We start from the raw sequence: 25,877 nt of genomic DNA on the forward strand, positions 1-25,877 counted from the left end.
ACTTTTTCAAGAGACCAGCTGGGTCAGTTTTGTTGGTTTTAAGGGACTTCTCTTTGCCTGGTGGCCCCCAGGTGAGGCTGGCATCCTGGCTTTTTGTTCCTTCTGTGACTGAGTCTTGAATTCAGCTGTGCCACCCCCTGTCCAGTCTTTCTTTCTAAATCTAAATCCTAAGTATCCTGCAAACCCTAACCGAAAACTGATCTTTCCCATGAAGTTTTCTTTCCCAGCCGTAACTGAAGTGAACTTTCTCAGTTTTGATGTTTGTACTATACCAGTTGGTAGCCAATTCTGTGCCGCCTCCGCTTGATAGTTCGTGTGTTCATATTTTGCCATATCTAGATTGCAAATTCTCAGGCTATAAAACCCTTTGCTTTTATTGAATAACCCTTAGAGAACCCAGCCCAGGGCTGCGGATATGCAGGTATTTAAATGCTTGTTGCAAAGTAGAAAGCACTCTGCTGACACTGTCCACAGCTTCCAAGTGCCTTCCCCCGGGTCCTCCGAAGAGCTCCGGGAGAATACGATGTGCCCTCCCTCTGTGGCCTGTGCAGATGGAAGTGCTACTTTTTTGCTTTACCTGATTTGGTAGATCTAGATTTTGTTTCAAGGAAAACTTTTTTTAAAGGGCTTAGGTGACTGAACTGGAGTTTACTCCAGAAAACACAGGGATTATTTTCCTGCCGTCGTGTAACTTGAAATGAGACCTGCAAGCCTGCAGTTCCGCTTTAGAAAATAAACTCATGAGGTGTTTTGGGGTTTTCTCACTTTAACATGCATTGCAAATGAGTGCTGTTTGCTTCATTGTTTTATTACTATGTTTTATTGTAAATTTGTAGTGATAATATAAATATAATTAATTCAAAATATCCTTACATTCACTCAAACTCCGGAAATTTGGACTTTGTGATGGCTCCACAAGGGCTTGGCTGATCATTTGATCTTTGAACTATTTGTGAAAAACAGTTTGTTCAGCAAATTGATGACGTAAAGTCTAGGGACAGTGTTTCCTGTGTGAGGGGGCAGCTCCTCTCTTCTGCCGAAGCATTTTAGGGTGCTCTTGCATCCTGACTTTGTGGAAAGCAGCCCTTCAGGCAGTGAGGGGCTCTTCTGCTTCCTCTGGGCCATTCCCGGTACCTAACTCCAGCTCAGTAACTAACTCCCAGTGACCAGGAGGGACGCCGCAGGGTTTGGATCAGGTACTGGTTACCTGATTCTCTCTGTCTGTTTCCCTCCCACCGGTGGCTGTGGTGCTGGAGAAGCCCGTACGATCCCGAACGAGCTGAGGCCACCGCAGGTGCCTGGGTGCCGCCTGTGTTGGCCAGTCACAAAGCTTCCTTGTTCTTAAAATAGCCTGTTTTCAGGACCAGTGTTCCCAGTAGGGATGGTATAGACACGAATTAGTAACTGCATTCGTAAAAAGAATGTGAAGGTTAAAAATCAATGACTTGTAAAGGTTAAAAATCACACCCCTGCTTGGGCTGTAGTGATGCCTGAGTTAAACGTGGTTGGTGGGGCCCGTTTGGGAATGCAGATCTGTGATGTTGATAATGGCTCAAATCCTCAGCAGCTGGGGGCTGTGTCCCCAGGGGAGCAGGGGTTGTTCTTCTCGATAGTGTCCTCCTCAGCTCAACAGAACTGCCTTAACTTAATAACCAGAGTGGCCAGGGTCAGCCCAGCTTTGTGTGGTCTCTGGGAGACTGTCTCTGACCCTTTGAAAACGTGGACCAAAGGATCTCAGCAAAAGAACAGCCTCTGAGTGCATCCAGTGTGCAGATGCTGTTTTTAATCTAAGTGAAAAGGTAGTCTCAGAAGATACCTGGATTAAGAAATAGTGTCTTTGTTAATTGGTGTGTAACATAAAGCCCAAGAGCTGAATAAGGGTCAGTGATAGCACTTGTTTTTCTCTTTTTCTGATTAAAAAGAATTGTCTCAATATTTTACAAAGAACTTACGTGTGTGTTTTCACATTGGTATGTTCCTGATGTGTCCAAATGCATACTTCTATAATATGTATGTATTGTTTTTAATTCCTGCTTAAAAGCATAGTAGAAGGGGCCACATGAAGGCCAAATGCCATGTTCTGCATTTAAATTCTGATTTCTTCTTAGATGCTAAGCTTGTACAGGTGCTGGTGTTCCAGACTGAGAGGCGATGAATTCATAATTCCCTTTGTGAAACAGGCAATGTCTACTTCGACCTGCAGTCTAGAGGAGACGAGTACGGCAGGCTGGTCAGCGTGGTCCCAGGTCCAGCTGGAGAGCCAGGTGGGTTGACCCAGCCCAGCCCCATGGCCCCGAACCTCTGCCTGGCGTCCCAGGTTCCAGGGTCGGGACCCCCACTCGCTCAGGCAGTGGCCATCTGCTGATCTTAGCCATGTTTTAAATTTAATTTGTTTTCTTTGACATGACAAAACCTGTGGAGCATAAAGCTCGAACAGAAGTGAAACGTCTTCCTGTCCCACCCCGCCACCTCCGTTCCGGCCTCTTCCCTGCTCCCCAGTCTCCTGGTTTCTTCCCGCATGTTCTTTGAGTATGGGAACATGCATACATGCGGTATCATACTTTAACCCTCTTCTAGGTCTTGGTGTTGTATTAAATGCACACACATATTTTATCATGTATAAATATGTAGAGCTACTTTAAAAGTAATTTTAGAAGGATACTATTTGTCTTCATGGTTTTGTCTTTTCCAGAAGGTCATGTAGTTGGAATCATACAGTACGTAGCCTTTTCAGATTGGCTTCTTTCACCTGCTAATAGGCATTCGAGGTTCCTCCGTGTCTTTCCGTGGCTTGACAGCTCATGTCTTTTTAGCACTGAATAAAATTCCATTGTCTGGATGCTCCCTCAGCTTGTTTATTCCTTCACGCGCTGAAGGGCGTCTTGGCTGCTTCCAGGTTTCAGCAGTTATGAATAAAACTTCTGTTAACATCCATGTGCAAGTTTTTGTGTGGATGTAAATTTCCAACTCCTTTGAGAAGATTCCAAGGAGTGTGATTGCTGGATCGTACAGTAAGAGTGTTTAGTTTTGTAAGAACCACCAAACTGTCCTGTAGCTACACAGTTCAGCATCCCTGCTGCAGTGAACCAGAGCTCTTGTCACTCCATATCCTTGCAGCAATACTTTTTAAAATTAGAATTATTTTCATATTCAAAAGCAACATATAAATAATGGTACAAAATTAGGAAATAGAATTCTGCAAAACAAAGATAATAAAAACCACTCATTCTTACACACAATGAAAAAATTTAATGCCTTGGTGTATATTATTTTAGAAGCAATAGTGTTTTTTTTTAAACTTTAAAAATTATTGTAAAAACTCAACAACCAAAATGACATAAGAAATGCCAGATCAGTGAATTTTGTCAGGTGGAGCCCCTGTGGTGAGCCCCAGCAAGAGGAGACAGTGGCAGTGGACCCCCTGCCCCATCCCAGCCGCCAACTCTCCCACCAGTCCCTGGGAGCGACCAGTGTCCCATGGTCACAAGTTCACCTCTCTGAGCCGTGTTACTACCCAAATGTGTGTCCCCAGATGTAGCTTAGCCTTCGCTGGTTTATGTTTTTATGTTGTCTAGAATGCTTTTAATCTGTATGTTTGTGCCCCACTCTCTTTCATTGCAATTTACTTGAAGAAGGAACGTCTCATGTCTCAGAGTTTTCTCAGTTGGCATTTTGCTGATTCTGGGCTTGTGGTGGTATATACCACTCTCCTCTGTCCTGGGTGTTTTTGCAAAGTGGACATTTAATCTAGAGGCTTTGTCAGTTCTGAGTTTCTGGGGAAGGCTGCTTCACAGATGGCCTGTCTCTGTATAGTAGAGCTCGCTGTTCTAGGCTCAGGTCCGTAACGCAAGAGTGGCTGTGCAAGGATGGCATCCTGGTCCTGTCCTTTCTTCTCTGCTTTTCCATGGGAGTGCTTCTGTGTAGGCAGATGGTCGTGTGGTTGCCCAGGGGTGTGGTTTGTATAGGAGAGACAGGACAAATGCTCTGGACTTTTCTTTATGTATCAACTTTCAAAATAAAGACTTAGTCTCCAGATCATCCTCTGGAGGTGGCCATCGGGTATTTTTCCCCATACTTAGGAGCTGGTGGACTTAAACACATGTGCTGTGTCTCAGTTTGTTGCCACTGCTGTCCTCACTGGTCCTCGAGTTGTCCCCCTTTCTCCAGGGGAGCATCTTTAGGTTGGCTCCAGTCCTCTAAGCAAGCCCTGCTCTGTTCTGCAGTTTTCTCCCACCATTTGATATGGCCAAAGTCTTGGAGTAAGCCATTTCTCCAAGAAGCCCTGCTTTTCTTTTGGTGGGAAAGGGTATTTCAAGAACACTGTGGGCACCAAGGATGGTCCTTCCTGCAGTTAGTCACTGTTGTCATCAGTCACTGTTCTGCAGGCCTTTTCAGTGGACAGAGGGACTAAGTAAACATTCATGCATCTCTGTGTAAGATAAGATGGTACATCAGGTCATACTGATTATCACATTCAGGCCTGCACGTTCACCTACCCGCTTCTGTCTCATATTTGCAGCTCACTTTCCCCAAGTGGCGAGTCCTGGTCTTTAGGGACGCAGATGTGATCAGTTATCCAGTGGACACCCATGTGCTTTTTCCCACACCCCTGTCCTGCAGCCCCTCCACGAGGGCTGACATAGTTCGAAGTTTCCTTCACACATGCCGTCCCCTCTTCCTGTGCTGTGAGCATGGTTCCCTGTGTCTGCCCGTAGAACATCCTCCGCCCATGGTGCTGCCCCGCACGCCCCGTCCAGCCTCCGCTCTCGCCGGTGCCCGTGTCCACTGCTCCCTGACCGTTTATTTCCTGCAGCTCATTCCCCTGCAGTTTCTGAAGCAAGAACCCTTTCTTGGGAACAATATTCCCTGAACTTTTGCCCTTTATAACAGTGTGCTGCCTTTTTACTTGAAAGTCAGTTTGGCTGGATATAAAATCCTTGGTTCCATTTTTTTGTCCTTATGTATCTTAAATATATCACCCCATTTTCTCCCAGCATAAGGCATTGTTATTAAAAAGTGACAATTCTCTAATATTTCATGCATTATGCATGAACTGTTCCATTTGCTTGGCTGTCCAGAGACTTATTTTCTTTTTCTTTAAAGTCCAGTTATTTCACTAGTCATGAAAACATGCCCTGTACAGCCCAGCCCAGGAAAGGTATCAGCATCTGCACCAGGGACATTCAACATCTTTAAATTTATCAGAGTTTGAGGAAATGCTGACATCAGTGCCCACAGGCAGAGGGTGTCTGGGGCCTTGCACACATGGAGTCCACCTGCCCTGGTCAGACTGTGCAGAAGATCTTGCTGAGCACAGATCGGTCACCTGGCCCTGTTCACCTGGCCCAACCGGGCAGCCGCCCTGCAGACCTTCCTTTTCAAGGGAATTTACCTCCATTGAAACTATTCAAAGGCTGTTTCCACAAAGGAGCTCCAAAAGTGTGTTGAAGAAGCCCAGGAGAAGCTGGTCACCTCGTCCAGGCAGTCCTGCAGGGCAGCTGCTGCTGCATATCTGCATTCTAATCCGGCACGCAGGAAAGGGACTGTTTACTGCATGTAGAAATGTGGAAAACAAGGTGTGCTTTAGGGAATGGCGGTTTTACTGTAGAGCATACTCATATTGGGGTGTGTTCCTTTTCACAACAAGCAGTCTCATGTGGCCTCTGTCCAGGCGGTCCTGTTCCTGCAGCATGGCTAGCTGTCCTCTTCTCTGCTCACTTGCTGGATTCCTGTCCGTTCCTGCTGACCCCGCCTGCACTAACTGTGCGAAGCTGGGCCGTGGCATCTTCCTCCCTTGGCGGGCCATGCGCTGTTGTCACTCTGTGCTCGCGCTTGTCTCGTGCACTTTCTGGGCTGCGTGTTATGCTTGGTACGTGTAAGAGCATTCAAGCTGACCTACAGGTCCTCCTTCCTGTTGCTGTGTGCACTGTTTGTAAGCAGTGACAGCCTCATGATAGCCAGTGGTGGTGTTGTGGATATTAACATCCAGCACTTAGTCTAGGACCAAGGTTATCTGTAGGATTTGCTAAAATGGGGCAGGAAGCCCTTTAAAGATCATGTATAGTACATTCTGAGAGTTCTACGAGGGCCTCAGTTTTCTTCATTCTGGAACAGAGAGAGCCTGGTATTGTCTTATTGCATAACTGTGAACACATCATTTAATCTTCCTCTTCTGAGTTTTCTTCTCCAGGAGTGTGACTGATCCTCTTTGGTAACTTCCTTTTCACTCTATATGATTGTTATCTTTTTGGGGAAAAATTTCTTTGAAACTCGGTTACTGCTAAGTGGAGCTTTCTCCTAAGACAGATTAGAACAACTGAGAAGGCTCGGTGCAGGGTACCCCTTGGAAAACAGCATCACTCTGTACTTGAAATCCTGCCCCTTCTGTCCCACTGGCCTCCCTGCACATGGACCTCATGCTCTGGCATCTTTGGGATGAACGTATCTGGTAGTCCTTCTGTCCGTCACGCAGGGAAAGAAAACTGTGCTAATGAGAAAACGTGAGGTTACAGAAGGACAGAGTCTTGGGGGTGTGCTTCCTGCATCATGGTTTGTGACGGTCTGTGGGTTTGACTGCTTTAGATCCCCTGCTGATTAACTGTTTGTTCTTGGCAGCTGATTCTGACAAACGACATGCCAGCGACTTTGCCCTGTGGAAGGCAGCCAAGCCCCAGGAGGTGTTTTGGGCCTCTCCCTGGGGAAATGGAAGGCCCGGCTGGCACATCGAGTGCTCTGCCATCGCAAGGTAAGGCTTGTTGGAGTCCTTGTGTGTTCTGTGCGGATGGATGCTCAGGCAGTGCCTGGTTTGGTCATCAGAAGACATGAGCAGGTTTGGTCTGGACACTGACACCCCCAAAGCAGGTTGTTTGGGAAGAGATTCCACTGGACTGTGACCAGCTGTGCAAATGGAAATGACCACACCCAGGACACGTTTAGCTCCCCGCACACCAGCGCAGAGTTGGGGGCAGTAGGGGCATACCAAAGGCAGCATTACCATATATGCTCCTCTGTACTCTTTTTTCACTTAACAGTATAACCTGAGAATTGCTATCTGCGGGGACTTCAAAAAGTTTGTGGAAAAATAGAAAAGATAAAAATAAAAACTATAAACTTTATTTCTCAACATTAGTTTCTTCAAGTTCAAGATGCTTTCATAAGTGATGATACCAGCCATTTAGCCTATCCCTAAAGAACTGAGGGTCCTGGGAATTTAACCATGTCAATATAGTCTTTTTTATGTTATTAACTGAAGAAAAATGGGTGTCTTTTAAGAAAAAGAAGTCAGAACGAGCCAAATCAGGACTAATCCACCAAGGTGGATGCCTAATGATGTGCCATCAAAACTCTCACAGTTGACCTTGTTTGATGAGAGGAATGAGCAGGAGCCTGGTTGTGGTGGAGAAGGATTCTGGGGAAGCTTTCCCTGAGTATTTTTCTGCTAAAGTTTTCGCTTACATTCTCAAAACACTCATAATAAGCAGATGTTACCATTCTTTAGCCCTCTGAAATGCCTTGAACATCCCAAAAAAGTTAGGACCTTTGCTCTTGACGGGTCCACTCTTGCTCTGACTGGACCACTTGCACCTCTTGGTAGCCGTGGCTTTGATTGTGCTTTGTCTTCAGGATTGTACTGGTAAAGCCACGTTTCATGTCCTCTTACAGCACTTCAAAGAAATGCTTCAGATCTTGATCCCACCTGTTTAAAATTTTCATCGAAAGCTCTGCTCTTGTCTGCAGCTGATCTGGGAGCAACAGTTTTGGCTCCCATCAAGTAGAAGGTTTGCTCAACTTTATTTGTCACTCAGAATTGTGTGAACTGAACCCACTGAAATGTCTGGTGTTGACCATTGTTTCTACTGTTAATCGTTGGTCCTCTTCAATTAGGGCACAAACAAGATTATTGTTTTTCCTCGCAAATTGATGTGGGTGGTCTGCCGCTGCAGGCTTCACCTTCAACATCGTCCCGTCCCTTCTTAAAACAAGTCATCCATTTGCAAACTGCTGATTTCTTTGGGGCATTGTCCCCATATACGTTCTGTAAAGCATCAGTGACTTCACTATTTTTCCACCCAGGCTTTACCATCAATTTGATGTTTGTTCTTGCTTCAGCTGTAGCAGAATTCATGCTGCTCTGATAGGGCCTTTTCCCAAACTGATGTCTTATCCTTCTTAGTGCATCAAACTAGGTCCTGTTGAAACACATTATAACAAGTTAGTACAAGTGTATTTTGGTGCAAAAAAAGTTTGCAATCCATGCGTAGTTTTTTTCATAGTATGCATTTTCCATGAATTTTTTGAAGACCCCTCATACATCTGTCACTGGGTTCATCATCCTTTGTTTCTTGGCTACACGGTGCTGCATTGTGTCATTAGACTGTCGTTTATTTAGCCTGTATCCGATGGATGAGCATTTAGGTAGTTCCCAATATTTTACTGTTATAAATATCCACAGTGAGTAACTTTGTGTATATGTTACCTGTTTGCAGAAGTGAGAGTTTTTAAAATATGATTATGGATTTTCTTAGTCAGTTCATGGCAGATATTTATTGCAGTGAGCAGTTTTAAAAATTAGAAACATAATAAAGTATGATTAAAGTGGACATTTCAAACCACTAGTTATACCAAAAATTTTAAGATCGACAAATCTAGTTGTGCTGACATGGGTCGTTGTATCTGGTGTGTGTGTTCGGCGGCGGTGTCTGCTGGTGTAGGGTAATCATCTCTTGTGAGAGCATTGCAGGAGCACCGTGCTCCGTCTGCTCACCCCAGACTGGTTTAGTTTTCAGCCCTGCGTATGTTTATCCCATTCCACCAGGTAGGAAGGCCTCCTTCGTACCTGTATAAGCGCATAACATAACGTGCTCCATGCTAACGATTAACTCTGTTAGTGTGTAGCATAGGACTAACTTTTCATTAAGAACAAACAAACATCCAGCCCACAGTCATACTGTTACTACATCTGTGTGTTTATAAATAGTTGTTAACAGCAAAGACTGTGGGATATAAATTGGGTTGTGAAAAGATATTTAGTTTTTAGATTCAAATAACTTCTTTTAAGCATTTAGAAAATATTTAGTAAGTTTCAAGTGTAATTTTACCATTAAATGTTTTATTTTTATTGAAAAATCTAAATAATGAAAATATACTATTATTTCTTGTCAGCTTTTTATTTTAAAATAGTGAGCCTAATTAATGAACACCATGGCCCCACCGTTTATTTGTGTTAAATCTTAACATCACCATATGTGCTTTGGATGGTTGTGAAAATGAATTGCTCATTATGAATACAAATGAGGCACTGGTCCTCCCAGCTCACTGTCTCCCTCACAGCATTTGAATTTCCCTCCTAGCGCCTGGCATGGCACCTCTGCCATGTGCTTTGCGAATCCAGCTCAGTGCCACCATGTGGCTCTTCCCTGTGCGGGGTTGGGGTGGGAAGGGACCTTGGCTAGGTTGCGGTGCCTTTGCAAACTTCTGTCTTTAACCATTATAAGAAAGTCCACATGTGTCTGCACCCCAGCCCTTGGGTCCCCTGCACTCAGAGTCCAGGTCATGGCACTGCCCGGGCCTGTGTGGCAGCCCTTCCCCTGCACCAAGGTCCCCAGAGTGCTGCAGGTAGGCCTGGGCCGCCTGCCTTGTCTTGAGCAGCCTGACCCCGTGTGTGGTGATGGCTCTGAGCTCCCAGCCTCACTCCCCCATCAGCCCTTTCATTTTCACGTGCAGATTTGTACAACACTAGCTCTTCCCAGAACGCGTTGCGTAGCAGCATAGTAGAAATGGCAGCGGCCAAAATGTGTGCTATGAATCCTGTCACCTTATTAGTCATACATGACCATTAAATAGCTAAATGTTCCAAAGCCAGGTGAAAAATCCTCAGGATTTTATAGTTCTCTCTCTTGTCAAGAACGCGGCGGGAGCGTTGCTGCGCTCCCAGCACTGCACTCTCCCGAGTGCGCCACGGGCTCGGCCCAACGCTGGGAAACTGTTAAACTCTACTTACAAAATTACCTTTTTTTACTTTTGGTATGTTTTTTAAAAACCATATGTTGTTTCTGGAGCAAAGAATTATGTTTCTTCAATAGGAAGAAAAGCTATGAATTAGGGATTTTATGATAAAGTAAAAATAGGATTTTTATTTTCATTTGAATCAATTAAATTGCTATGCAAATTGATTTAAAATTGAGATCCATTTATTCATTGCGTAATAAGGGCTGGAAGGATCAGACATAAGCTGGGAGAAATGTGCTGTCTGATTGGGTGTCTTCACTGCTGTGCCACACTGTCTCTTGCAGCATGGTGTTCGGGAGCCAACTGGACATCCACTCGGGTGGGATAGATTTAGCTTTTCCGCACCATGAAAACGAGATTGCGCAGTGTGAGGTCTTTCATCAGTGCAGGCAGTGGGGAAATTACTTCCTGCACGCTGGTGAGTAATGACTTCACCTGATTTGTTCTCTTTCCATTTTGTCAATTCTGTCTTTATTGGCAAAACTGTTACATTTGGAAATGCAAAGATCAGTTAATAGATGAAGAAAGGGATTTGTATCTTAAATTATGTTTGAATTTTAGTCATTTGGACGTGAGCTGCTTTGCATTGGATGAATGAGTACACCTTTTCGGAACTGGCTAGAATATGGAAAGTGCTTTAGAGTACTGTTCTATACAAGTTTCTTTCAAATAAAATTATTAAGGTGGAATTTCGAAAGTATAATGTAAGGATAATTATGAATATGCCATTTTTAAGCTATCATATTGTCACCAGACATATCTGTCATCTTCTAATGTATTGCCTTCTATTTCACTATTCAAAAACCATAACTGATGAACACCAGCTGTCTGTTTTTGGAAGGAGATACAACACTGTACAGTAAGCACTACCTCGAGCATAGCAGTTTTGGAATTCACTTTGACGCACAGGAAGATTCACAGGTCCAAGTTTTGATAAAAGTCATGAGGCTAAAATTATTACCGTTTTGGAACAGACAGCTTAGGTATTTGAGATGAAGAAGGATAGAGTGTTTAGTAGTGATAGGGTTGTGGTTTGCAAACATCAACATCTAAAATACAGGGAATTAGTAAATGCCATTTCTTAAAGTCCTTGAATTGGGAGATTGGGTTGTGCCAGCACGGTGATGTTAAATGCAGAGCCTCTGTAGTTTTATACTCTGCAGTAGGATTCACTTGGCTTCTTCATGAGGCTGCTTGCCCTGACGTGCACTTATGACAGCGTTTTCTTTACACCCGAGCTCACCCTGGGTAATCGGGGGACTGTTGTCACATTTAGCTCTCCTAGTGCCCCAGGTCTCTGGAAGGACCAGCTCTTTCTGCAGTACCTTCAACTTGTCTAAAAATAAATAAAGCAGAGACAAAACTGGCTGGATGGTGTTTGTGGACTTAGGAGCCATTGTCTAGTGTTCCATGTCATTTCCCTGCATAGAACTCACTAGCACCCGAAATCCACTTCATCTTGGCCAGCAACATGACTCACTCGGTGGATTCCCTGAGCAGGAGGCGGGAAGTCACATGAGCTCCCTTCCATGTGCTGCTGGTGCCTGTGGGGAAGTGCACACTGCTAGCCAGCAGAGTGGCAAAAACAACTCCTGGGGAACCCGGGGTTCAGTTCCTCAGCCACGTGCCCCACTCGAGATCTCATGGAGAGGAGTCTCTCCCTCTGCCTGGGCCAGAGAATTGTGTCCCTGAGAGTCGGCGTGCTCAGCCACCTGGAGGTTGTGAAGCACTGCCGTCCATAGTGCAGGTGATGGTGTCCTGTCTCAGGTTCCAGCAAGCCATCGCCCCCGAACTGTCTGAGGTTCTAGAAATGATCCCTCTGCAGACACCTTACTGCCCCTCGTGGATTCTCTTGAGCTCCATAGCGAACTGTGGCTACAGGAGTCAGAAAGAGTGCCCTCAACAGCCACTGTGAGCAGATGTCCCCAGCCCGGCCAGCCAGTAGTGCGGCAGAGGGGATCGCGACCGTGGCAGGCGCTGTCCACCTTTAAATGTGGGATGGAAAAGGGGGGGTTGGAGCTGTTTTTTAAATGATTTTTGTCACCTACTAAGGCAGCAGGAATTTCCTTCATACCAGTTTGCCCCCATCCTGGAAGCACAGTGGTGCCTCCTGACACGGGAGAGTTAGCCCTTCCTCCTGCAGCAAATGGACGGAAGAGAGAGCTAAGTGTCAGATGTCGTCTTCATCCATTCAGGCTGCTGTGACAAAATACCATGAACTGGGTGGCTTACAGACCATGGAAGCTTGCTGCTCACCGTTGTGGAGGCTGAGTAGTGCAAGAGCAAGCTGCCCCTGTGGCCGAAGCCTGGTGAGGCTTCTGGTTCACAGACGGCATCTTCTCGCTGTGTCCTCACATGGTGGAAGGGACAGGGCAGCTCTCTGGGACCCTATGGGCACTAATCCCATTTATGAGAGTCCTGCCATCATGACTTGATCACCTCCCGAAGCTCCACTTCCTAATACCATCACTTTGGAGGTTAGGATTTTAACATCTGAATTCGGGAAGACGTAATCATAGCAGATGTGTTTCATTTTCCAGATACTGTCAGTTTTTAAAAATTTGAAAAAAAATTAAAAATCTGTAAATTGAGATTACTATGAAAAAAAATGGGGAAAGAAAGACAAAAAATGAGAATGGAAGCAAAAAAGAAACAGGAAGGAAAAGAGGGCAACAACACAGGTACAGCTGTTGGAATCCAGGTTGAACTCAGTGCATCTGACCTGGTCCTTTTTAAAAATGAGAATTCTTTGCCAAAAACAAACACAAAAAATACCAAAAACTAGTCTCCTTATTTTGAAACCATTTTTCCCTCAATGCTCAAGAAAAATTTATATCAAGTCCATTCTCCTTAGTAGCGTTACTCTGCAAAGTTCTTCCTGACCCCACAGGCTGCACCCCTGATACACCATATTCCAGCCAGGCACTTCTCCACGCACTCTCTGTCACGGCCTTTATCACGATTAATTAAATTAATTATTATCTGAAAAAAATTTTTAATTATCATGGTGTCTATGACATATTATATAGAATTACATATTCAAGGTAATATCTCTTGTTGGAAGCCACATTTTAACCATTTTTCAGAAAGATCAGCCTTGGAGCACGCTTATATTTGAAGTTGTGTCAAAAAAGAGAAAGAATCTTCTATTAGAAACAGAAGGGCTCTCCCTTGGAGATAAACCTTGTGAAAATACAGTCCAGCAAGAATTCCAGGCTCAGATTTAGAAGTCCCTGAGTGGGTTTGGTTTTCCTTTGGTCTGTCACATACATGGGGTGACGTGGTGCCGAGGTCTTGGTACACCTGTGAAAGCAGCTGCCACAGAAAATCTGTTCATCGTACTTAGAGGCCTGCAAGCCCAGCTCTGTGATTCTGAACGGCCGTAAACAGGCTTTGTTGTCCTGAGCCTGATTTGTCAAATGAGAGGTTGGTCATTTCTTCAGGTGTTTAGTCAATTAAATCAGTGTTTCTGAATCACAGGAAAGGGGAAGAAACGAACCACTGCGGTCAGAGTCACGGCTGTGGATTCTTGTCTGAGATCTGAGTCAGCCAGGGGTACCCGCATCTTCGTCCCCCCGCAGCTCCAGAGGCTGTACGACAAACATAAGTTTGGCTGCATCTTCCTGGAGGGCTGTGCATGGGTGCCGATCTGGGGGCAGCGTGTATGCATATGTGCACGGGCACATACGTGTTATCAGATGCAGTTTCCGAGGTGTCCCAAGGCCACCTGCAGACCCAGCCCTGTGGCTCCAGGGTCCAGTGTGGGAAGCACCAGCTTTGGCCTCTTACCCTCTGATGGCCTGAGAGTCTCTTTCTGCTCACCCAGTTAGAATGAATGCTTTTGTTTTTTTTCAGGCCATTTGCACGTGAAAGGCAAGGAAGAAAAAATGTCCAAATCATTAAAAAACTACATCACTATTAAGGTAACTGCTTTTATAACTTCTGAGCTGCTGACCGCACCCCGAGCCTGTCCCACGTGGGGCGAGGGCCACACAGTCTGGTGCCCAGCGTCCCCTGCCTTGCTCCTCCCACCCTGGGCTAGGTTGTGGTTCCTCCCGAGTGTGCCTGTGCAGTGTTCAGGCGCTGCCTCCTGCTGTGTTCTGTCCTGGCTTTCTTGCTGGACCTTCCCTTTCTCTTTCTGCGTCCCAAAGGTCTGCACCTTCGCCTTCCCTTTTAGTGCAGTTTTCTCTCCCGGGTGGCACTCGCTAAGTCCCTTCGCTCCCCAGCAGCCTCCCCCTGCCCTGCCTTTGGGATTTTTGTGTTTGGTTTCTGCTGCTTCCCCTCAGTGAGCTCAGAGTTGCCGGCTTCTGCACCAGCCTGGAGAGTGTCCTTGTGCTGCCACGATGAAGATGGGACACGAGTTCCATGTGAGCAGAAAACAGGCGCACTAACGGGAGGACACATTAAAATGGTGTGAGCGATATCCTCCAGTGTCTTTGGGCCTGTCTCTAAAGCCACATTTAATTTTAACTGCAAGATAAATTGACAGGGATAGGAACCAGACCTTTATCACCTAAATACTCAACCACTGAAAGCTGTTCCCATCAGATTTAGAATAAACCAAAAGGGGACTGTTCTGTACAAAATAATGTTATAGACTTTTCTCAAATAGAATTTTTCATTTTATCCCAGGAAAATCTTCACACCCACAGAAAAGTTGAAAGAGCGTTCGTGCACCGCCACGTAGGTCCAGCATTTGTAATTATTGTGCTACGTTTGCTGCACAGGGAGGAAAATAATTTTTTGCCTACACCCATCTTAGGTTCTCCGATAGGGGCTGTCAATTAGACCAGCCAAAGAGATCACCAAGAGGAAAACAGAAATCTGTTAACATGTGCATCACACAAGAGCACATGGGGTCCCAAGCAGTGAGTCACCCCAGGGAGTGGTGAGAACCTGGCTTCAAACACCATTTTAGGCTAAACAAGAAAAGGGAGTTTGGACTTGAGGAGGGGGGGCACGTTATGGGCAGGTGAGCAGGAAAAGAAGCCTAAACAAGGTTGTTTAGTGAGTTTGTTACGCAGATTTGAATCTCCATTAGAAGTTGGTGGGAGTCGTAGTCTTCCTGGTTCAGGAGAGGGAGACGCCTTCCACATGTGGAAATCCCTTAACAAAAGGAAAACTCGTGTCCTGTTGGAGCTTTTCTTGCATTCGCTGGTTCCTGGTGACATTTATCTCAAAACAATCCATAAACCTGAGGCACATTCTGGGGTGCTGGACTGTGGTCCCGTTGGCTGCGGGGTCTGTAGCCATGGGTGGTGAGTGCACACGTGGCTGTGTGTACGTGCTTCTTGCTGAACCCTTAGGAAAAATGCCTTGTGGGCATTGTTATCCTTCTCTATTCCTCACACAGTGCCCCAAAACAAGTGTGCTTTCCTACCGAATCTAACACCCTAAAAGTGAGCAATAATTTCTTAATATTATCTAGTCCAAATTCCAGTTTCTCCATTTGTCCCCCAAATTGTTTCTATAGCTTTATTTAAAAACAAACAAACAAACAGGATCTGATTAAGGTTCACGTGTTGCATTTGGATATTGCGTCTCTTTAGGCTTTTTTTTAAGGTGGTAAGAAACACAGAACATAAGATTTACCATCTTAACCATTTCAGTGTACAGTTCGGTAGTGGTAAGTGTTACGCGTTCCTCTGTGTAACCGAGATGGAAAAAACAGAAAGAAAGAATTTGCTCAAAATACAATCAATGAGGCCTGCAGGGACTGCCACCCATCAGGGGAGCAGCCCCAATCCGAAATCAGCCTTTCTTTTTATTGACAAGACAAGGAAGTTTCACAAGAAAAATCAGTTGATTCAATCATCAAAGAAGGACATAAGGACAGGCGGTGTAAAGGTAGTGACAGCAGTAAATTAACAATGTGACATTCCAGAATGTAATTTGTAAAAAGCTAGGTTAATTCACCAACAAAAACCTTGTCCTTAGTAAACATTTTCTTTTCCACATACTTCCTATAGCAATTTCCTTAGCATAATTAAACAGCATTCAAGCAGTTTCCTTAACATATCTCAAGAACAATCAGTAGGTTAAATAGTCAATAGTCATTAAAGCCGGAATCAAACCAGCAACCTAAAACAGTCAAACTACACAATTCCATCCCTAAACAGTGATTAGAATTGATTAGATGGCTTTTGCCAACCTCATCTGTGGACTTTTGTCCCCTATTCAAGAAACTTTTGGCTCATTCATTCATTACCTAAAAATCCTATTCTAAGATCAAAGGAGAATCAAGATTTCTAACCCACTACAGGTCAGTGTGTTCACATTGTTGTGCCACAGACCTCCAGACCTTCCTCATCTTGCAAACCCACTCTGTACCAGTGAGCAGCTTCCCATTTTCCCCTCCCCCAGCCCCTGGCAACAACCCTCTTCTGTTTCCATGATTTTGACGACTCTAGCTCTCATAGAAGTGGAATCCTGCAGAATTTGTTCTCATGTGACTGGCTTATTTCACTCGGCATAATGTCCTCAAGGCTCACCCGTATTGTAATGTGTGTCAGAGCTTCATTCCTTTATGTCTGAATGCTTCATTGTTCTTTTTAGGTTTCTAATCTACAGCAGTCTCTCCGCTTTTATTTTTTCTACGACTCTGACTTTTTTAAGTCGGATGTGTTGAACATCCCACATTTGAGATTTGTCTCAATTTTTTTTTTTCTGTCCCCTGTTATTTCCTTTAACTGGAAGTGAGGGTTGAAGGCTTGATTGGTTCAGGTGGAGGAACACGTCATGGGTGACGCTGCGGATGTCACACAGTGTCCCTCTGGGGGCCATGGGGTCAGACTGCCCTGCTGTTAGTGATGGCAATTGGGCCACTTGGTTAAGGGCTGGCCACCAGATCTCTTACCGTAGTTTTATTTCCTTTTCATGGATATTAGGAATCTGCGAGGTGATAGGCCACGAGGTATCCTGTTCCCCAACCGCCTTCCACCCTGTGGTTTTGGAGGCTTCACCTCCACGTACTTCACTGGTTATTGCGAAGTCCTGGTTGTCCAATTCCTCACCTCTACGTTTATTAGTTGGCATTCTTCTTTAAAGAAAGGGGTTTTGTCTGTCTTTGCTGTCTCTCCCTGTTTTTAGTGTTACTGCAGAGTTGAGGGCGCCTATTTATTTAGTGTACTACCAACTCAGTCATTTTTCTTTTTGGTGGTGACACCACCCCGAACGTGGAACGGGAGGGCTCTCTGGCGCCCTCCGGTCGTGGGCGTGGCCTCCTGGCCTGGGCGTGGCCTCCTGGCCTGGGCGTGGCCTCCTGGCCTGGGCGTGGCCTCCTGGCCTGGGCGTGGCCTCCTGGCCTGGGCGTGGCCTCCTGGCCTGGGCGTGGCGGTGCTGCCCGCCCGGCCTCGCTGTGCTTCCTGCCCAGACCTGCCGCTTCTGCGCTTCTGCTTCCACGAGGATCCCCGCGGCCCCCGCGGCCACTGCCCCTGCGGGGAAAGGGAGTTTTGAAGCCAGAATCTCGGCATGGTGATTGCTACTGGAGCGACATTGTTTCTAGGCCCCTTCAGGGGACTCTTCCACAGGGGGAGACAGACAAACCATGCATAAAAAAGATATTATTTGAGTTCATTTTTATGTATCCAGATAAAATTTAATATCGCAGGGATTTTTTGTTTTAGCTCTTCTTCCCCTTTTATGAAAAATCTTATTTCCTTATAACTTATTTCCTTATTTCCTTATGACTTTTTGCTTTATCTTGAAATACACACTAAACAAGTTTAAAATTTTAGTACCAGTATTACTATTAAGAGTAAAACTATTGAGTAAAGTTCAAGATTTCATTTCATCTCTTTTTTAAATAATAGCTTTATTGACATAGAATGCACCCTTTGAAATCGCATCGCTCAGTGGTTTGTAGCGTGTCTGCAGTGTGCACGTGCCACCACGGTCAAAGGACAGTCTCACCTCCCCAGACAGATTCCCACACCGGTCAGCAGCGACATCTCATCCCCCTTCCTCTGCTTTCTCTTTCCGTGGATTTGCCTGTTCGGGCTTGTGTTCCTTTTTCTCTTAGAATATATCCCACTAAGGTTATGTGCTCAGAGCATACACGCAAGTCAGAGGACGGTGGTTTCTCAGTGGTTTTCTTTACCCTCCGTTTATCAGGAGGTTCGTTCATTAAGTTTGTTTCCTATTTGACGGCATGTCTTCCCCTTTTCTGTTTACTTTTATCTTCCAAATACATAACAGGCATGCAGGGTTCAGTCGTCAACTCCAGAGCGGAGCCTGGAGAAGGCACGCCCTGACCCTGGCCTGTGCACCGCAACCTCTACCCCTGTAGATAACTGTGGGTTCTGTTTGTTTCTGGATTATCCCTCCAGTGTTTTGTTTTACAAAATAAGCCAATATGTGTATAAATTCTTATCTCCCCTCTTTCTTGTACATGAGGCAGTAGAGTATGTGTATTGCCTTTTTCCCTGCAATGATTTAAGTAATGTTTTAACCTGATTACAGAAGTGACGTGTCTCCCACCCGGTCATGCTCCCCTGCTGCCAGCCTCTTGGAAGCAGCATGTGTGTGCGCGTGTGCTTATGTCTCTCTGTAAGTGAACTTCTCAGTTTTTTCTTTGCACTCAAGTGGTAGCCCTGTCTTCCTCTTGCTTTATTCACTTAATGGCCTTCAGATTAGTCAGTTTTCTATCATGTGGAGTTTTCATTCTTTTGAATGCCTCAGTAGTATGGGTGTACCTTAATTTAAACAGTCATCTGTTAATGGTCATTTAAGTTATATCAAGTTTTCTACTGGGTGTGTGCATTTCAAATTTTCATTGCCAGGTCTGCATTACTTTTGATGACCACTTAGTGGCTCATGGTAGTGATATACCGTGATTTATTTCGCTGTTTGTGGACTTGTGTAAGCGACCTGTATTCTGTAGTCAGTGTTGCTGTGATGCGTATCCTTGAGCTAAATATCTATGCACATCTAATGGTTAGTAATTTAGGATAAACACCTTGAGGTAGAATTGCTCATCAGAGGACAAATGCACAAAACATTTTGCGTTCGATCTCTGGTAATTTAGCAATAAGTTATGTTCCACTGGCAGCATGTGGAAATGTCCACTTCCCAGGGCTCTTCCAACATCAGATTAGAAGAACTGTAATCAGGTTAACGTTTTCCTTGTTAATTTGGTGAAGAATGGCAACTAGATTTTAAATTTGTCTCTTTGTTTATTAGCTAGTTGAATTTGCTTGTATGTATTTATTGGCTGTTTTTATTGTATTGTATTTATTGGCTGGCCTGCACCTGCCCTTGGCCCACAGTTCTTTGGGGGTAAGATATTGCTCCACATGTTAACAATATTTGTCAATTTCCTGGTTTCTAGCAGAAGAAAGTTTCCCCACCAGTTCTCATTGTTTTGGAGACCACTGGTAGGAGTTTAAAACAGTCTGAGGAAAATTCTTGACTCTCTCTGCCTGTCAGAGACTGAGTCAGTGTGGAAAGAGCTCACCTCTGGAGCTCAGGTAAGGACTCAAAACCAAGCTTTTCTAGTTACTGAGCATGAGGTCCATGTGCAGGGGACATTATGCGACGCATGAGGGAGTGAGGGTCTGGCCCAGGAGAGAGGCTCCTGGTGCACCCTCTCCTGCTGAACCCTAATGTTCGAGGATGTCATGGGTAGTGTCCCGCCTGCCAGCCAGTCCACCTGCTGGTTTCCTGCAGGCCTGAAGCCTTTACCCTGTAAGCTCATGGCCGCTTCAGGGCTTGTTGCTGTCACCGCCTGATGGCAACCTGGGCAAAGTTCCTTCAGCCTGAGTTCCCAGGAGGTCACTTAACTCCCTCCAAGATCCTTCCAGCACAGGCTTACACAGGTCAGCACAGATGGCCTCTCAGGGAGCCGTGGCCAGATTGTTTGGTGGAACCTGAGTAGCAGGGAAACTTAGCGCTATCAGCAGGCACAGAGCAGGAACACATTGAAAAATTAATGTCCATGAACACCCTCAAAGTGCGAGCTCTTTTCACGTTTGTCCCAACGCTATACGATGAAGTGATGTTTCCACCTCTTTTGATGTTATTATTAACAAACGCTATAGGAGAAACCAAATGCTGTAGAAAGATTAGATTCCAGATTTCTATTTGAACTACTGCAACTAACTACAGCAGTGCCCCCAGAGTGGGGACAATAAGCCCCCTTAACGTTGTTGAGGTTTCAGAGGACTATTAATTTAGGTTTGTGAACACACACAGGGGCCCATTCTTAATGAGTTCACATGAATAGAAGGAATAATCTTTTAAATAAAGCCACCTGAAGTCCTTTTTGGAATGAAGTAAAGAATAGAGTTGCCCGGAAAATATAAAATGTTCAATTTATCCCAATTCTGAAAGGAAGAAAGATTTCTTCTAGAAAAACTAGAGAATGGCAGAGATAAAATATCTCTAATATTACAGTTTCAAAATTTTGTAACCAAATGCAGCAAGTATGAGCAGCAAGTCAGTAGAGGAGGAAAAGGTATCTGATTCAAAGTAGGCACGAACACCTAGAGGCCGGAGCAGCCGTACTAGTTTCTGCCGGACCAGTGGTCAGGTGGGTACAGGCTGTGCGAGGAACGGCGGACAGCCGGTCACAGGAGGGCATGCACACCCTCTGCTCCTGTGGACTCTGCCTGTCCGTGCCAAACATCCGGCAACGATCTATAGGAAGCAAAACAACTCACCTGGTGGCATGGGTTGGGGAGTGGGTCTACTGATACAGCGTTTCCCAGGTCAGAAACGAAGGCGGCCAACGTAAGGCAGCACGTAACAAGCTGTGAAGCGTGTTGTAGTCCGTGCTGGGGAATGAATTCCAAGGAAATAACTCATAATTAAGAGAAAAGCCGGAGAGGGTACTGGCAAGGCCCTCTGTGCACAGGGTAGTCACTGGGTGCCGCCTTTTCTCCTGCCGGAAACCCAGACCCAGAACTCTTGCTCTGCATGTTTCCCGGGGCGCAGCAGACCAGAGCCTCTCCCAGAAGCATTGTAACTGGGAGACGCAGCCCTGCAGCTGCACCTGGGAACACTCGTCCTACCGCAGTGGGGGAGGGGGCGGGCAAGCCAAGACACAGGAAGGACCTGGGCGTGAGAGCGCCGGGTTTGGAGTCTGCGTGCAGCTGGTGACCTCAGCAGTCTGGTTTTCCACTCTCTAAGTCTTGGTTTTTGGTCACCATAACAGGACAGGTAATGATTATAGTATGTTTTATCTTAGCATTTTGTAAACGATAAAGCCTTGTAATAGCGTGAGTCACCTCTCTGGTTATTCCATTTGTGTATGAACTCGGGACACGGCATGGCATTTAGAGCTGTGTGCTTCTACAATGGCGTGTGGAGACTGTAACAGGAAGCCACTTGAATGGGACAAAGCAGGACGTGGCTGCACGTGTGTGTTAATCAGAACCGCAGAAATGTTCACAGACACTTTGGAGGGAGCAAGAAATATTTCTTTTTTCACAATCTGGGAAGAAGCACACGGGACATGGACAGACAGAAATGGAAATGGCAGTGTCCTTACTGACAAAGGTGAAGGCTGGATTGGACAGGGCTGCTCCCCCGCTGGCGCGCACACCCCCAGCCACTCCCCACGTAGACCCCCAGCAGCTTGGGGAAGCCTGCGGACCCTTCCTTACAGCTTAATGTTTTTAAATATGTAAGACGAAGTGTGTGGGACCACAGAGGCAGAGGCCATACTGGGGCAGGGGTGTCGCGCACCGTGTCACTCAGTGCGTTAGTTAACGTTCAGCAGGAGGTCGGATTGCTGCCACCCCCTCAAATAAGTGGCGGCCATGGGCGGTACCTGCAACAGGAAAACATCTGTGACTGCTTGTGTGACAAAGGTCCAGCCTCTGACAGCCCTGCTGTGGTTTGTTGCTCACGTTGACCATGGAAGCAAATGGCACATTTCAGCAAGAGGGTAGTGAAAACAAGTACGTGACAGTTTAAGCAGCCAGCTTTGTAGTCCTTCCCCCCAGCTGTCCCTGTGGACCCCAGTTGAGAGCCTGAGTCAGGGGATTGGCCCAGCTTCCCAGTTAATGCCGTCCCTGAATGAGAGTGACCCCCATGGCCTCAGGCACCCGCAGATGGTGGAATGCGGGGTGGGGGTGCGGCCCCCTGGGGAAGGCAGGCAGAACCCCTTGTCCTCTGAGAGGACTGAGCCCAAGGAATCCAGTGGGGCGCTTTCCCCAACTCAGCAGCCCGCAGAGACGTCCCCCATCCCCGGCAGGAGGCTGTGCCGCAGCCCTGGAGTAGGGACAGCAGCCCCTCCTGCCCCTCCAGCTCTTCGCTTTGTTTGCTCTTGGCGGGTTGTTCAGCACAGGTGTCGGAACAGGACACAGTATTGTGTGTCCTGATAGAGTATTTGGAACGGGCTGCCATGACTCAGCCACCCTCCTGGCAGCCTTCTCAGCACTGTGTCCTGTGCCAGTGAGGATGCCAGGCTGTCTCAACACATGGCACGCATGGTGCATCACATTGCACCAGCTGAGATGGCAGTAAGTGAGCACGCGGGCTGGCTCACCCGCGGTCCACACCCCCAGGAAGAGGGTGAGCGGGCACAGTGTGGGTGTGGGCCGCCGGTGAGCCAGCCTGCGTGCTCACTTACTGCCATCTCAGCTGGTGCAATGTGATGCGCCATGCGTGCCATGTGTCGAGACAGGCCCTTTACCTGTGTCCTGTCGTCTGAGAGTGTCCCTGGCAGGGCATCAAGTGGGAGCTCGCACTTGCTTTCCTGGGGCCACGTCTGAAGCCCCTAGTTGGGCAAGCCTTTCCTGCTTTTCCTCCCACCCTTTCTCTCACCTGTCTAAAGTGACTGCCAGAACCTGACAGCAGCCACCACATACACAGGTCTTGTGGAACACTGGCCCAGTCTGTGGCTCACCTCTAGGTAGCTCTGCTAAGTTTCCCATGTTACCCTTGCTAATGCAGAAGTCCCCACTCTGTGTTCAGATGTTCCAAAAAGGGTCTGTCATCTGTGAGATGATTCTAGTTGGGTTCTTAGTGTACCTGTGTCTAATCAGAGGCAGGATGGTTTATTCTTCAAGACACAGACTTAGTGTGTACTTAGAACCGAGGCACCGGTGCGGTGAGCTGGCCCCACGCTCCTCAGTGTGACGCTGAACTCGGATGTCGGCTTGTTCTGACCCTGAGCCCCGGCCAAGCTCTTCCTGGCAAGTTTCCTTCCCTCACACGCCGCCAGGTGCTGGGTGTCTCCACCTCCTGTGTCCCTCCCCGTGTACAGTGTCGCTCTGACAGGTCCTCAGGCCACCTGGAGTCCCCTGGTTTTGTCCCTGCCATATGTGTGAGCCACATATTGAAGAGCTCCCGAGGATGACAGAACAGATCAAAACAGGAATTTCAGGGCAAATGGGCTTTCTTTTGGTTTTTCCCACAAATACAGAGATTGAACAAAGAAAATTAAGTGAGGGAAATCACCAGGGGAAACAGTGGTAATTGTGAGAGTTTGGAGATATTTAGCCATTTCATAAACATTCCTGGTTTTTTCAAAAGTGAGATTAGCTCCATAATTGTAGACAATAATATAGTGTCTGAGTGATACAAAACGTAAAGAAAAGCGTCGTAACTGCTTATTCCTGTCTTCCTTAGGACTTCCTCCAGACGTTTTCCCCCGACGTCTTCCGGCTTTTCTGCATGCAGAGCAGCTACCGGTCAGGTGAGCTGGACACGTCGCTTCTCAGGTCTCACGACCACCATATTTACTCATGTCTTGGAAAAGAATCATTCTGACAGTATTTGGGGATAGCAAAATATGGGCCAAATAATCTGTGTCATCTCGTTGGTGTGGCTGCTTCTGTGCCTTCAGGCTCGGGCTCCATTCTTAGGAAGCGCAGCTTCTGCGCTGGGCCCGGCCCAGCTGGAGACTCCAGAAGCTGCCTCCAGAGCACGTGGGGCCTCGGCTTCCTGCTTCGAGAGCAGCCTGCAGCCGGGCGGGGTCTTCCACCCGGGTGGGGTCTCCTGGAAGAGTGACGGCCAGATTCCGCCGAGCTGCACCATTGCCTCTGCCCTGGGGATACCAGGCTCTGCCCTGTCAGGCTGACCCCCTAATGGCAGTAAGGCCTCCCGCATCTGCTAGCACTGGCGAGGAGCGGGTCCGCGTCCCCGGGTGATGGGGCAGGTGGTGGGGCGGGCTGTGCCCGTCCTGGGCCTGAGTGCTCACCAGCCCCTCACCTGCGCTGGGTGTGGGAGCAGGGCAGGATGGTCTTCTCGTAGCGAGTGCTGCTGTCACTTGTGTGGTCCGTCTCTTCCTGGGGCTGGCGCGGGTGTTCCCTCCACACCAGTGATGCACGGCTTCCTGTCACAGCCCTTCTCGCTGAGGTGTGGAGAGAGAGAAGGGGAAGCCCTTAGCGGCTGGTGCTTGCGTGTGCCGGTGGCAGGCCACAGCTGGGTGGGGAAGTCTCTGCGCATCCACCTGGCCGCAGCGCACGTCCTCACCGCACAGCGCCCTTCTTCATTCTTTTTACGTCTTACCTGAGGCCACTGCCTTGTGGGCAACTGCCGCTTCTGCCACTGCACTGACGCCCAGTGTCCCCAGGCTGCGGCCTTTTCAGACTCCCCTCTGCCTTCTTGTCCCCACCTTGCACCATCGCTGCCCCCGCATGATCACTTCCCACTTCTCTGAAGGCAACAGGGCTGGGGCTGGGGTTTGCAGCCAAGTCATGACCGAGTTCCAGGTCACCCATGGTGTGACCCGGCCCAACAGTGTGAGCTGTTCCACGCACAGGCCTTTGGCCAGGCCCACCCCCCTGTCCTTCTCGTGGGGCTCCTCTCCAAGGGGCTCCTCTCCTCTTCTGTGCCCAACAGACCCTCACCTGGCCTGGGGCCCAGCACAGCCCCATCTGCTCCAGCTGAGGGTCACGAGGACACCTACACACTGGTCATCTACAGGCTCACACAGTTGACACACAGACGTGAACACACAAACACAATCAGAGTTGGCATAGACACACATAGCCTCTGTTCCTTGAGTTTCTTTAGCACTGGTCACAGGCCATTTGGCACTGCAGCTGCATTGCCAGGACATTTTAGGGTGAGCGGATCCTGCCTCCTGGCTCTGTGACAAGTTCTCGAAGGCAGGGCTTAGCCTTTTATTCCTTCTATGGCCTCATCAGCCCTGGGCACAGTACCTGCACATGGCAGCTCCCTTTACGTGTTGTTCATCGATCACCATTCCCGTCAGCGGGTGTTTTCTAAGTGCGCCCTGGGTGCAGAGGCTCTGTGGGGAGACAAGGGCGCGCCACCTCCACCGTTCAGCCAGGACGCCACACGGCCATCCCACACGTCTCTGCTCCTGGGACATGTGGGTGCGAGCAAGGCCCAGAGCCTGTGTCCAAATCCTGGGCGGCCGCCAGTGTATATGGAGACGAGAGCCAAGGGCTGGCGAGACACAGGCAGGACAGGGACACTGTGAACAGCGCATCTCTGCTCAGACCCGCAGCCGGGGCTGTCCACATCTGCGTCTGGCCTTGCTACCCAGGTTCTCTCCCCACCAGGTGGGGACTTGTGCTCACTGGAGTGCCAGAGGCGTCCCAAGCAGTCCTGATGCAAATGTTTGTGTCCTGCAACATGTCCGTGCACGGTGTGCATTTACGGGCGATTGGCACAGCCCAGCTGTCCCTGTGAGGCAAGGGTTCAGAGGTGAATGGATGGAGGAATTCACCGTTCCGTGGGGCTGTGTTGCTGGAGGAGGGAGACAGCAGCTCAGGGACTCGTGGGCGGATTTTATGCACACGCGCATGGTCCAGGATCAGGGCTCCCTCCTGGCTCTGCTCATTCCTCCCTCGTGGCCAGTGGTCCTGGTCCTCTAAAGGCTATTGGGGGCCCAGCCCTTCCCTGTGGCTTCTCAGCCTTCGAGGCCCCTGTTCTGCCTTGTCGTAGATGGT

At 47.6% G+C, this 25,877-nt stretch overlaps 1 protein-coding gene across 6 annotated transcripts in view; it reads left to right on the forward strand.

The window, feature by feature from the left end:
• The window catches only part of CARS2 (cysteinyl-tRNA synthetase 2, mitochondrial), a 50,978-nt gene that overhangs the window by 14,421 nt on the left and 10,680 nt on the right, over positions 1 to 25,877 (forward strand). For all 6 annotated transcript variants that reach the window (XM_063102656.1, XM_063102657.1, XM_063102661.1 and 3 more), the window contains exons 6-10: positions 2,181 to 2,264; positions 6,616 to 6,745; positions 10,293 to 10,426; positions 13,864 to 13,931; positions 23,584 to 23,650. In XM_063102656.1, the coding sequence (XP_062958726.1) occupies positions 2,181 to 2,264; positions 6,616 to 6,745; positions 10,293 to 10,426; positions 13,864 to 13,931; positions 23,584 to 23,650 (483 nt within the window). The remainder of the gene's footprint in view (positions 1 to 2,180; positions 2,265 to 6,615; positions 6,746 to 10,292; positions 10,427 to 13,863; positions 13,932 to 23,583; positions 23,651 to 25,877) is intronic.

This window comes from Cynocephalus volans, chromosome 7, assembly GCF_027409185.1.
Source record: "Cynocephalus volans isolate mCynVol1 chromosome 7, mCynVol1.pri, whole genome shotgun sequence".
Lineage (NCBI taxonomy): Eukaryota > Metazoa > Chordata > Mammalia > Dermoptera > Cynocephalidae > Cynocephalus > Cynocephalus volans.